Source organism: Paramormyrops kingsleyae, chromosome 20 (assembly GCF_048594095.1).
Source record: "Paramormyrops kingsleyae isolate MSU_618 chromosome 20, PKINGS_0.4, whole genome shotgun sequence".
Classification (NCBI taxonomy): Eukaryota; Metazoa; Chordata; class Actinopteri; order Osteoglossiformes; family Mormyridae; genus Paramormyrops; species Paramormyrops kingsleyae.
Genome location: NC_132816.1, coordinates 6,653,827 through 6,667,574, shown reverse-complemented (window position 1 = coordinate 6,667,574; position 13,748 = coordinate 6,653,827). Strand labels below are relative to the sequence as shown.

At 41.3% G+C, this 13,748-nt stretch overlaps 1 protein-coding gene across 2 annotated transcripts in view; it reads right to left on the bottom strand.

The window, feature by feature from the left end:
• spred2a (sprouty related EVH1 domain containing 2a) overlaps positions 1-2,628 on the bottom strand; it is a 28,624-nt gene extending 25,996 nt beyond the window's left edge. Inside the window, exon 1 of one of the 2 annotated variants that reach the window (XM_023824891.2) lies at positions 2,203-2,628. In XM_023824891.2, coding sequence (XP_023680659.1) covers positions 2,203-2,228 — 26 coding nt within the window. In that variant the 5' untranslated portion in view covers positions 2,229-2,628. The remainder of the gene's footprint in view (positions 1-2,202) is intronic. The other variant, XM_023824890.2, reaches the window with a different exon arrangement.
• Positions 2,629-13,748: the final 11,120 nt, after the last annotated feature.

The following is a 13,748-nucleotide window of genomic DNA, read 5'->3' as shown; positions in this document are numbered from 1 at the left end:
CAGCGAGCTGGGGCAACATCGATCCTCTGACAGACATGCCGGAGACATGGGGACAGTCACCCCGAGCTTTCAAGTTTAATCGACCGACCCGGCCAGAGCTCTTGCGGACCGCCGTCGTTCAGATCGAACCTCTGGGCTACATGGTGAAGCCCAACACATGGGTGAAGGACTCACAGACTTCTGAAATTGCCAGCAAGGTACCGCAGGGGTGCTGTAACAATTAGGTGTGCTTCCTGTAAGGCTTGTGGGTCACAGGCAGAGAATTTTTAACGAGACTACAGGTAGAGCGGTAGAGCATGTGACCATGTTTACCGGCATTTCGGTGCTTAAGGTCCTCCTGAAAGATGACAACCCAACACTAGAGACTTCATACAAATAAACACTTAAAATATATATAACTTTTAATGGAACACACCCATACTGTGTTTCACTCCTACTGAAAAACTTATTCCACTAGTACAAATACTACTACAACTTAGAGTAATAATGCAGAAACAAACAGAGGGCACGGCAGGGCAGCGCGTAACACTGTCGGTTAACACGTCGAAGGTCATGAGTTCAAGGCTGGACGGCGCGTTCACAGCATGCACATTCATAAAATACTGTTACAAAACAATATTTTGCAACATTAATTGCGTTAAAAGGGTGTTCATGATATTTTTTCGTGCTGACACTGACAGAACCTTTATTAAAATGTAAAACGTGGAAATAATGTGACATTAACGTAGACCTTGTCCTAAGGTTGGCTAAAGTGCCAGGATACCCTCAATGACCATTTCTGAAACTTGGCTTGACTGTAGGTGTGACACATAATCAAGGCTTTTCTCAAACCGTTTCATCCCTGAAATGTCAGCAAGCGTGCCAGCATCCCTCCCGCTTTCACTTAAAGTAAATATTTCGCAACTTTAAACATTATATTACCGCAGTTCATACTCCGTTTGACTCATTTGTGTTCCCAGCAGGGCGCGATATACGCCATATACCAAAGAACTAATATTAGGACACGTCTTGCCTTATCCTCCTGCTTTGATAAACACCCTTACACCACACAAATACCTATATTAAAAAGTCCGATTAAAACCAAGGCGCGCATTATTTCAAAACCATCATTTCAAAAGCCGATAAATCAAATATTAATCCCATCAAAGGTAGCCGTCTTGTTTCACGCCAAAAAGATTACCATGGATGTGCGATTCTTAGTGCCATCGGCATTAATCTGTACAAACACACCTTTGTAACCCCGAATCCGCTTGTAACACCGATCGTCATGCGGGGTTACGGCAATATCCCCCCCGACAGATCTGCAGCATGAAGGTTATGGGTATTTATTAACTGGCAGTCGTTTGCGCATTAACCATTCACAACAAAACAAAACTCAGGATTTGCTGTAAGCTAAACCAAACCGTATGTGTCATATTTTCGATGCCAGAGTGTTAATTCTGAATCTGACCGTCACGTATTATTATAAGGTGCGCGATCACACCATGTTGTCTGGGTGCCTGGAGCCGCAGAGAAGCGCGACATACGCTGGACTTTTTCTTTTTTTTAAGCCAAAAGAGATGACAAATGATGGGGCGATGGGGGGCATTAAAAGCGGCCCCGAACAAAGAGTGACAGCCGCCACCTGCGCTTTTTACCAGACGGGTTCTGCTACGTGCGCAGCCGGCAGCGCAGCTTCCCCCGGCGCTGTTTTTATGAATGAAGTGCATTATGCAAATCGGGCCGATTGAAGAGAAGAAATGGCGGATATTGCATATAACTTGATTCATGTCCACAAAACAAAGACTTTCCTCACCATTTTGTGGGCAAAATTACACCTAAGGCACCGACATACACCCACCGTGCTCATATTAATGTAGGAAAAGTACACAGTTTATTATTTAAAATCGCAGCGGAGCACGCATTCAAGTAATACAGTTTTATCTACTGACTGCATCCATTTACAAAATGTTTCCGATCCACCCCCACTCTCCGTCCCTTCCTCCTCAAGACTGGATCGGCGGAGCGGGGAAGGGGCTCCGATCACCCCGTTTGCCATCCACTGTCATTGCACACAATGCAACAAAGCGTCTCCAACTCCACAACAGTTTATCAACTCCACCCGTGCCAAACTTTATACTGAGCTCACAAATAACATCAGCAGCCGCACCACAACTTCTACATCGCGAAACACAAAACAAACAGTTTTTTAAGTGTACTTACTCGTCGGGATGTGTTTCTTCGGTCATTTTCCCCCCAGTTTCACCTACAGCAGTCCCCCACAGCGGGCACACACTTTGCGCTCGGCATTTTCGTCACCACCTTTCTCTACTCTCCCTCTCCTCCACATAGGGTAACACTGGCTTCCTGTAGCTTTTTTCGCACCGTTTTGTTCTCCACCTTCCTCAGTCTCGTCGCTGGTCTCGTTTTCCCCTTTTTTGCCACTGCTCATCCATCGAGAAAGCAATCCCCCCCTCCGGTGAACGTCCGCTCCTTTACTTTGCTCTACATTCCTCGCAGGATCGCCGTGTTTGTGAGTGTGCGCTGATTTCGCCGAGGGTGGCCCCGAAAGAGCCCCATCTCCTGTTACTCCATGTTGGATTGTGCAGGGCAGCAGCCAGCACCGCCGACACGGGAGAGGCAGAGAGGAGTAGGAGCGAGAGGGGGCGGGTCAGTGGGCGGAGCTTGCTATGGGGGCGGGGCGGAAGCGATTACGTCGAAGCCCGTGTGGAAGTGAAGCCCTCTGACAAGATGGCAATGGATCAACTCTACCTGCGCATTTCTCTTCTGTTGTTCTAAAGTAAAAAAAAAAAAAAAACTGTACAAGAACGCAATCACTACACTACACCTATTACATATTCAAACCACTTCAGGAGCATAATAGTAACAACGTACCGTTTTTAAGGTACATTACTCAAATACGTTATGGTTATTCGATTAAGTTTTACCATTTGCTTTTTTGTTTTGGCTGAATTCCTGAACTGTTCAGCGATGATGTTATTAAAGGTTATTGTCCTCAGTATTCGATTTCCCTTGAAAGTCGAAACACCCAGATTCAAAACATGTGGTTTTGCCTTCCATATTATTACCAATATTAAATTCAGGTAGCTTATGTAAAACAGCACTTGGCAGATGAATCCCGAAAACAGTATTTCCATAACATTTACATTACAAATTACTTCTCATATGGTCAACTATAGTCCAATATAAAGAAATGAAAATGCTAATTATTATTATGTACGTGTCTGATCCCCAACCCAAACCTTACTGGTCAATATATAGTTACAAGACTAGAAAGCTAAATATCCAGACTATATAGATCTTTAAAATCTCCAATTAATAAGTATTAATTGATTTAAATGCATTTAAGTTTAAGAAAACGACTATTCTTACGCGTCACGTATGTTGTTCAATTGCGTGTAAACTCCGACTGTGACAGGTTTAGTTATACTACCAACCAAGAATTGATCTGCAGACAATACGCTATAGATCCTTCGCAGATGGTACGAATCAATGGGACAGTAAACTGTAAGTCAGATGCTTACGGCAAACAATTTCTGGCTTGTAACCTCTAATCTATGCAATTTCTCCTGCTATGCTCAAACTGATGCGCAATGCTGATTGTCAGATTTGTAGAATGCAGCCGAAGCATTACATTTCTTTTTTAAAGAAAATTCTAAGTGCTTCCGGAAGTACATTTGAATTTATCACTCCTAAAGTTAAGTGACCTTAATCAAATATTTATAACACAACAGTGTTTGAGTTATTTTGGTTTAACGGCTTGGAAATATTTAGTAAAAACATGAGGCGTAAGCTTTTGTTCAGTAAGTCAAATGAATGGAAGGTTTGTAAGAAGCGATGAGAAAAACAAGCAAAAAAGGAAACACTCCTGGTGGCAGGATGCTAACCGGAAGTGACAGGATCTGGAAATATCCTTCATTTAGACTTTAAGAATGATGTCAGGTCAAGGGATATTTTGTTTCCTGTAGTCTGTTTCCTTTTACGATGTAAAAAATTATTAATAATCATTCCATCATGCTCATTTCAGTTTTTTTTAATTATGCATGACATATAGTATACCTTCATCAATTTCTTTAATCATTTGTTTTAAACCAATTGTGCGTTTTTCCTGCACGGCTTGCATAATACTATCCCCCAATGTAAGTATTCTCTAAGTATTATGTAAAAGGAATTTGCTTAGTGTTAATTTATAAAAGCGTTAAAGCTGAAGGTTCTCTTAACATGCCAAATATACAATATCTAAACTGTAAAAAGTTACTTGAGACAAAAAGTAACAATATTTATTATTTAGTTTTGATTACATTGGACGTCTTTAAAACTTATCATAGTTAAATTAAGTGTCAAAGACACCACAAACAAAATGTTTAATCGCATGAATATCAATTATCGGCGTTAGGAAAATACGTCAATTTTATGGACCTTGTCGATATCCTCGCTGATGCAAACTATCAGAAAACAAAGCAAAATGTAAGTTGATAAGGCAATGTACGAAGCAGTACTGGTCTCTATTGCCATCTAGTGGCAAATTTATACTATGACATTTATGGGATTTAAAAGAAATTACCTGTATTAAAGTTCTACATTTTCAATTTCTTAACTAACGCTTTCAGGAGTTTGGATTTGCTGTACTATTACGAGTCTGGTGAAGTATCACCAGAAATAAATACAATACCAGTCAAAAATTTGCACTACAAATTAAGCAAACACTAAAAATTGTACTATTCTCTACATTTTTGAAGAAATCAAAACTACAAAATAATATATGGATTATCCATGCACCAAAAAAGTATTAAACACTTTTTTTTTTGGTGGGGGGGTTGGGGGGGGGGGGGGGTGCAGCTCACTGGGTTGGGGCTCAGAAGGTTGCTGGTTCAATTCCCTTCTGTCCCTGTAGCTGCTCCTTCCTCCCCTGTAGCCATCTCTCCTTCGTTCCTGGTAGACCCACATTCATTCTGTTTTCTCCCTGTAGCCCTGCATTCCTTCCCTGTAACCCTCTCTTCTATCCCTGTAACCTCTCCTTCATTCCCAGTCTCCCAGATGCTCAGCCTTCCTTCCTTGTAGCCCTTTCTTCTTTCCTTGGAGTCCTGTGAGATCAGCCTCCGTCAAAAAACACCCCCGCCCCCGGCATGCTTTAATTATACCAGCAGATGCAGCACTTTCCAGTGCGGGCCATGGCTGCTACATTGCCCTGGAGCCATTCCCTACCATCTCTGACCAGCCTGCAGGACAGTATAACAGTCTATGATGTGAGGACTGTATAACTACCTGCTCTAGCTCCAAAAAGTGAGCCCAGTGTTTCACACCTGACAACACATACATGAAGGTATATACTTTAGGGATTGCCAGGGTAAAATCTATGACAGATAGGGCTACACGCAATTATTTGACTAACACACTTATCATGGTATTTCATCTTCATTGCGGAATAAGGTAAAAGTTGGCATTGAATGAGGTTTAAAATAAATATAACTGGACAGAAAAACTGCTTTTCTGATTCTGATTTTGAACCTTGTTCAATGTCAACTTACCTTATTCAGCAATGAAGATAGAAATGTCATGACGATTGTTTATTGGCTGAATCTACAAAGCTAAGTTTCTCTCAGACTCTAATCTTCCCAGTACTGACATACATTTCTTTGTAAATGTAAAAAATACATAATTACAGAAATAGAACAAATTGCCACTTGCTTTGTGCTATGGTCCCCATGGCAACCTATCACTAGGTTGCAGCTCGCAACAGCAACAGCGCCTGCTTTAAAATATTTAACGATTGAACTTCGATCTCAACGCTGGACTTTCCTTCCGCCGTTTAAGAATGGCATAAATGTAGGGTGACCAGATAATCCATGTCAGGGAGAACACTTTGAGCTACTTCAGGTTTTACAAACTACTTTCAAATTGAAAGGCTCCTGTGCTCGGCTAATTAGTTCAGCTCTTCTTGTGCTTTGACTGGTTTATTTCCTTGACTGAAAGACTCATCCAGCTGTTTCACATTAACATTAGTGACACATGCATGATTATAGGAGACTGACCAATCAGCACACAGCAAGAACTCAGTGCTCAAGTGAAATCCAGGTCCGTTTAATTGAAATGGTAATTTACAATTCCTGTCCTAGCTCAGAGTGTCCTCCCTGACATGGATTATCTGGTCACCCTACATAAATGTATTGTTGAAAGTTTTGTTCTAGGAGTCTTATCTTCTTAATGTTCAAAAGTCATTTTCCACGTTGAGCTTTTTTCTCGTCGGGTCACTTTTTCAAACCCTTCCCATACATTTACAAATATGGTTCAGTTTTAAATAGAGGCAGGCCATATACCAGAATTTATTTCAGAACTAGCAGGGTGGTGAAGAGAAGAAGACACGATCACGTTCGCAGTCGGATTCAAAAAGGGTGTATGCGGGTATGGATACGTACTCATGCTTACATTTGGCACTGCGAAAGGCATCATCATCACTCTCCTTCCCGGTCCTACTGGCGGCTACGCTCAGCAGTGTACGCTTTCATACAATTCCCAGTGAGCCTTGCAGCACGCACGCCACGCTTAGCCGTTTACAAGGGATCATGGGTAATGTAGGAAGTTACAAACAGGTGTCAAGGAAATATTTTTCTTCATTCCTGTTTTACCCATTTATTCTAAATATTCTTTCACTACTCTGACATTCATTTTGTAATGGTTAAATTACTGTCACCATTCATGTGTTTGTCATATGACGCATTAAGCCTTAAGCCTTGGATAAGCAAGACGCAAGATAGTGATTAGCAAAATTATTTTCTGCGATATTATAACGTTGTATTCCGGCTGTCATGTTTTTGTAGCATGATAATAAAGCAATGTATAATGAAACAATGTGTAACAAATGACTTAATTATAAAGAACAATTATATTCACTTAAGTCCGAATTCTATAATTATTAGAAGGTGCTAGTTTCATATTAATGTTCAAAAATAACACCTGATGAAAATTTTCTTCAGTACTAGTAAATAAGATACCTAGCTTAATGGCCAATATCTATAAATCAAACTAAGGTAATAATGAATATTATTTTATTGTCCATTTTCAGACACTGTTGCATACCATAGAGAGATGGGTGGTAGGTGGTAGGCCCCTGTAATCAGTGCAGGCTCCCCCCACCCCCCCCATCCCAGTTTGTCCACAGTCACTGGCATGATAATAATAGCCTCAGGCCGAACAGGAACCAGGGCACAACGGAAAAAGACATTTAGATTAATGGGCTGCCAAAACTCTTTGGATGAAGGCAGTTTTAAAATTATGGTTGATGTATACTGACTGACCAGATAACTTATGGAGTTGAGTACAAGCCCTGATAAGTATCCTATTCTGAATACTGTGGCATCCTCTTGTTTATGGATTCTGTGTTTGGTTTCTTGAATGTCTGTTACATTTAAGGAATTGACTCCAAAAATCCAGCATGCTGTAGTCTCAGATCCTGTAACTTCTTTTATGTATACACTGTGTGGACAAAGGTATTGGGACACCTCGTCATGACATCTACAGGAACGTTTATGGCATCCCATTCTAAATCCACAGGCATTAATATGCCCCCCTCCCCCCACCCCCAGTGCAGCTATAACAGCTGTCACTCTTCTGGGAAGGCATTCCACAAGATTCCGGAGTGTGTCTGTAGGAATTTTCCCCCATTCATCCAGAAGAGCTTTTGTGAGATCAGTTGATGTTGAACGTGAAGGCCTGGCTCTCAATCTCCATTCTAGTTCATCCCAAAGGTGTTTTTTGGGGTTAAAGTTAGGGCTCTGTGCAGGTCAGTCAAGGTCTTCCACATGAAACTCACCCAACCATGTCTTTATGGACCTTGCTTTGTGCACCAGGGCACAGTCATGCTGGAACAGAAAAGGGCCTGCCCCAAACTGCTCCCACAAAGTTGGAAGCATAGAATTGTCCAAAATTGGTCTGCTGAAGCATTAAGAATCCCCTTTACTGGAACTAAGTCAATGCCAGGGGAAGTTTGGAACTCTGCAGTTATTAAATCAAAGAGCATCAGTGACTTTTATGCACTATGTATCTCAGCATTTGGTGGCTCCATTCTGTTACCTTACGTAGTCTGACGCTTTGTGGTTGAGTTGCCTTTGTTACTAAATGTTTTCATTTTGGAATGATACCACTTTTAGTTGACTGTGGAATATCTAGCCGGGAAGAAATTTCACAAATTGACTTATTGCAGACGTGGCATCCTGACCAGGCTTGAATTCACAGAACTCTTCAGAATGACCCATTCTTTCACAAATGTTTGTAAACTTGACTGCATGATTCAGTGCTTGATTTTATACACTGTGACAATGGTCTGAATGAAACACCTATGTTCAGTAACTAAGAGGTGTGTTTTCAATACTTTTGTTAATATAGAGTATTTACTGATATCTTTCCTTCCAGTTTACTTCCACACACACAGGTTTGTAAGCTATATCTTTGTGGCGACTCTCCATTCATAGGGAAAACTTTAATCCTAACAATCACTGGGCCCCTCCCTCAGATTTGCTTGGTTTGGACAGTTGTTACCTGGTTCATGATAATCAACAGCTTCTCCTGCCCTAAAGATAACAGCGACAGGTGTCTCTGGGGAAATTTAAGGCCCTTTGATGAAGGGAACAGCGAATGTTTAATTTGGGTGTGTTTGTGTGTGGGCAGCAGTTTTTATGGCACTGTCATTACATTCACAAGGCTCTCAAGTTTCAACAAAAGTTTGTAGTGAGATTGCATTAGGGGTGAAACACTACTACTGTGTCTGCACTCCATCTGTGAGCATATCCATGTAACAATGTGCTTGCAGCGGGATCACATGTAGCTTATTTTGGAATTTACCTGGAAACAACAAATGCTGTTTTCTGATTGGCTGGTAGGTGGCTGTTAACTGTATAACTCGAACAGGACAGCTATGAACTCCCATATACCTGCACCTCATCCATTAATTCTATATAACTCTTACTTACTTATAAATCTTACTTCTCAGTGTGAGAAACACAAGTTGTGGCGTGTGAACTGATTGAAATGTGCGTGTCTCACGGTCAGTACTTGTGAATTGAGAGACCTGCATTCATATGAATTTGGACCAAAACAACATGGTGTTGAGCTGTTCTGCTGTCAGTTTGCCTTCCTCTGGGATTCACATGAGTACCACCTCCTGTCCATTTTAGGCACAGCATTCCATTGAAATTTCTTGTAGCTGGTTTCATTCATATCAATACTGCTCTCTGGCTAAGAGAGAGAGAGAGCCAGTTATGCAAGTCCCAGCATAAGTTTACAAAATAATTATCTCAGCAGAAAGAACATGTACATTTATAATGGTTCTTGGAAGTCTGTATATAGTACGTACATTAAACCCAAACCTAAACATATAATGTCTAAAAACGTCAATACAAAACCCCCAAAACAACAAATATATTAAACCCAAACAAAGTCAATACACAATTCCCAAACACAGCACATATATTAAACCCAAACATTTTTACATAGTTTACAAACCCAAAAACACAAAACCCAATCACAGTAAACACAATTAACCCAAACACAATGAACGCACAATATCCAAACACATAAAAGCTGAACACAGTGAATACACAATACCCAAACACATAAAAGTCGAACACAATGAATGCACAATACCCAAACACATAAAAGCTGACATAAAAGTCATACACATTAAATGTATAATGTACAAATACTCACACATGAAATGCGAATCCAATAAATAGGTAACATTCTAACAGGCTGTAGCTGTAACTAGTGATGGGCAAAATGATACTTATGAACCATTTGATGTATTTTTTGACTCCACTAGATGGTGCTGTCTGTTCAAAAAAGGGCTCAAAGCAAGCAAGCCAATAGCACCATCTAGTGGGGTCAGAAAATACAGCAAATGGTTCATGAAGCTTCATTTGCCCATCACTAGCTGTAACAGCTTTTCCATCTCTGATCAGCTCCGTGTACAAGACAAACGAGTCAGATCAGGAAGAGCCACACACCCCTGTTCCTTATTTCCTGCGGTTACTGTGTCTTGACCTCCGGTACTGTTCTGGTTAAATTTCACTGTGCATTTGTTTATAGCATAAAGTTACCAAACTTTAAGATGTTAGCCTCACATATATTAGCCTGCTGTCTTTGCAAAATTAGGTCGGTAACATCATTAGATTAAACCTAAAATTAAATGGAAATGTACACTTAGAGTAATATTGTAAAGAAATGCCACATTTTATCCAAACATAGCAGAACGGTCTTAAAAAGTCTTTAAACTGGGCAAGTAGAGGGCGCCAAAGACTACTCAGAAAAAAATACTCTTTAAAAGGGACATTGCAGATGCTAATCACACTGTTTTAAGGATGGTTCTACATTGCTGGTTTTTAAAAATTGATTGTAAAAACAAACAGGCTTCAATCACAATATCTGGAATAGAAGCTGCAATAACTTTCATGTTGTAAACAGTCATACACCGAGAGTTCATGATCGATTTGCTCTGCATCTAGTTGAATTTGACAGCAGCATGTAAACCCATGCGGCATGCTGTTCCTTGCATCTTTTCCTGCAGCCCCTGCATGCTGCAGATTGGTCATGTGTTCCAATGCCTCATGCTTTAACGTCTTGTTGTTTTGAACCAAGCACTGTCAGCTGTTTCCACTGGCCCCAAATGCAACCTGCTCCTCCGTCTGCATGGGGTTACGGAGCTGCCTCTGCCAGCCAGGCTCTCCTCGGCCCGGACCTTACTGAGCGTGCCCGGCGTGCAGAACTTTAAGGCTACAGACAGGAAGTAAGTTTTCAGGGCTTCCAACACTCATGCATCTGGCATGACTCTCACGCTTTCTGACTCCCACGGTCACGCAAGAAATTTATATTATTCCATTCTAAAACTAAAATTAGCTGCATCAAAAGTGCCGGGGAAGTTTGCAAACCCAGCAGACTATTTACAAGTTTATCAAACTACTGTATTACATACATGTAAATGAGTTTGCAGACTTGTCTCGAATTGAACATCTCACACCAGCCAGCTGACCAAAGTTGGTGACACTGGGTGACCAATCTGGGAGATACGGCAGGTGGGGGGGTGGGGTATGCACTTAATGGCCCTCACCCTAGGCCATCACCAGGAAGTGAGGAGGGGGCTGATTAGGCCAGTGCTTCTCCTGTCCTTAAGCTCCAGAAGAAAACACTCAGATTTACTGCTCCCACGTTACAGAAAACACCAGTGAAAATCTCCCCCCAAAATGCCTCTTATTAGGGATAATCTCTCCGTTTGCCTGTGCAGTGCCTGCACTGAAATGATAGTTTATTCAAATTAGAAATACCAAGCTATAATTTCAGACTAAGCAAAACTATGCAAAAGCATGACATTGTAATAGCATAAAACTAATATCATGTCTTATGTAGTACAACAAAAGTTGGGTTTAGATGATTTGCAAATCATTGCATTCTGTTTTTATTTACATTTTGCACAGTGTCCCAACTTTTTTGGACACAGAGTTGTATATGGAAACTCTTTCTTCCAAAGATACATATTAATTAGTCTATAATTAATAAAAACCAGACACCCCATGATGCACAGTAATTTGGTGCCAGGCAGACCGAGGCCCCGCGGTGGCAGAAACTCTGCATGAAGTTACTTTTTATGTTAATCCTGAAAACACCACATGACAAGAACCGTAACACTGAGGCAATCAATAGCAGGGAAATGGGGCAGTTACATGCTAGATAGGACGGCTCACACACGGTAGGTCATTATACAACAGTGGAGCATGTCAGGATTGCGCATATGATACAGATATGGGTGCATGCGATACTCAGGAGAACAAATATTCACACTAACCAATACATACAGCTACTTACAGCAAGAGCTACTGTATATACAAGGGCTATATACATGGTCAGCGAGCATGCTGGGATATGCTAACCCTATTGGCACGGCACTAATATGGAATAAGCCCAGTGCTTTCATTAGTTACATATATGTAAGAAAAAAAACTGTCTCTACAGGATAGAAGTATTTAGTAAAGAATTTAGAAAGAATTTAGAAAAGTCACCTCTGGAATAATGTTCAGGTGTAGAAATAGCGAATGATACACACGCCACTGGGCTGTGTAAATAAATAACACCACTTTACCCGAAACAGTGTGCCTGGTGATATCATCCATTCATCCATCCGTCCGTCTGTCCGTCCATCCGTCCGTCCTTCTTTCAGTTTGCAGCAAAGCACCTGCAGATTTTAAGATTGAAAATCTTGTGGCCTGGCTGTTGGTTAGATTGCGGTGGATATGGGGGCATAATCCAGGATCAGTGAACCCATTTTTCAGATATATACACTCTATATACACTCTATAGCTCACTCTATATACACTCCATATGCACTCTATATCTCACTCTATATCTCACTCTATATACACTCTATATCTCACTCTATATACACTCTATATCTCACTCTATATACACTCTACATACACTCTATATCTCACTCTATATACACTCTATATACACTCTATATCTCACTCTATACACACTCTATATGCACTCTATATCTCACTCTATATGCACTCTATATACACTCTATATCTCACTCTATATACACTCTATATACACTCTATATCTCACTCTATATACACTCTATATCTCACTCTATATACACTCTATATACACTCTATATCTCACTCTATATACACTCTATATACACTCTATACCCTGCTCCATATCCCGCTGGCCTACATATGCTGTGTACTGTGATTCATTTTATATTTATGAACCTTTTTTATTTTAACAGTAGTCCTGCTTTGTTTCATGCAGTGAGTTGGTAATTTATAACCACAGTCAACTCACAGTGTACTGTTCTAGATCATTCGTGAACAGGATCATGTGACGAGGGAGGAAGGAACAGGGACTTTATAAGGGTTAGGGAGAGGGCTCGGGTTTAACAGGAGTGCAAGGAATACCAGACGAGGCTTTTTCAGCACACGGGGAATCATAGGGGAAAAAGACATAGGTGTTGGGGTGCTGGAAGGGCACCACAGGGGTCCTGGATTGGGCAGCAGGTTCTGGGGGCGTGGACCGGGGGGGCTGAGGGAAAATCCCATTTTTACAGGACTGATAATAGGACCCAAGTGAAATGAATGAGTGGCCCCGTCAGCTGACTTTGCTGCACCGTAAGGTGACTCCGCCCCCTGCCTGCTGGCCAGCGAATAGCCAGCGCCGCCTGACACGGCCCCCTGTCTCCGCCAGCCATCTCAGAGAGCCTACACCTTGCTTCAGTGCTGGTGTACAAGCAACAGCTTCTCTTATTTAGACGGAAGATGGTGTAAGAGGCAGCGGGGAGGAGAGTTTGATGGAAGAGTACATTTCCAAAACTCACTCAGTCCGCCGGATACGTGGATGGGATCAATTTGTAAGCAAGCACCATTTCTGTGTGTTTTTTGGGAAATTTAAAGAAAGCTCTTCGTTGGATGATAAGGGGACTGGGTGAGTTTTTGTTCCCAATACTGTATATATGTACTGTATATATACGGTACATATGATGAGAAGCCTGACTTTGGGTCACTGATGGTCTCATCTCAAAATAATGAAGAATGGACTGAGTGAGTTTTGGAAATTTGCTCTTCAATTGATCCATGCCCCCATGAGAGACGCAGTATTGGGCTAAGATGACGCCCTTCTTCGATAAACATTTCAGCCGGTGCTCAGATGCTAACTCGCTGTGACAAGCTCTCCTGAGTTTTCATTACATATCTGTATGTTATTGT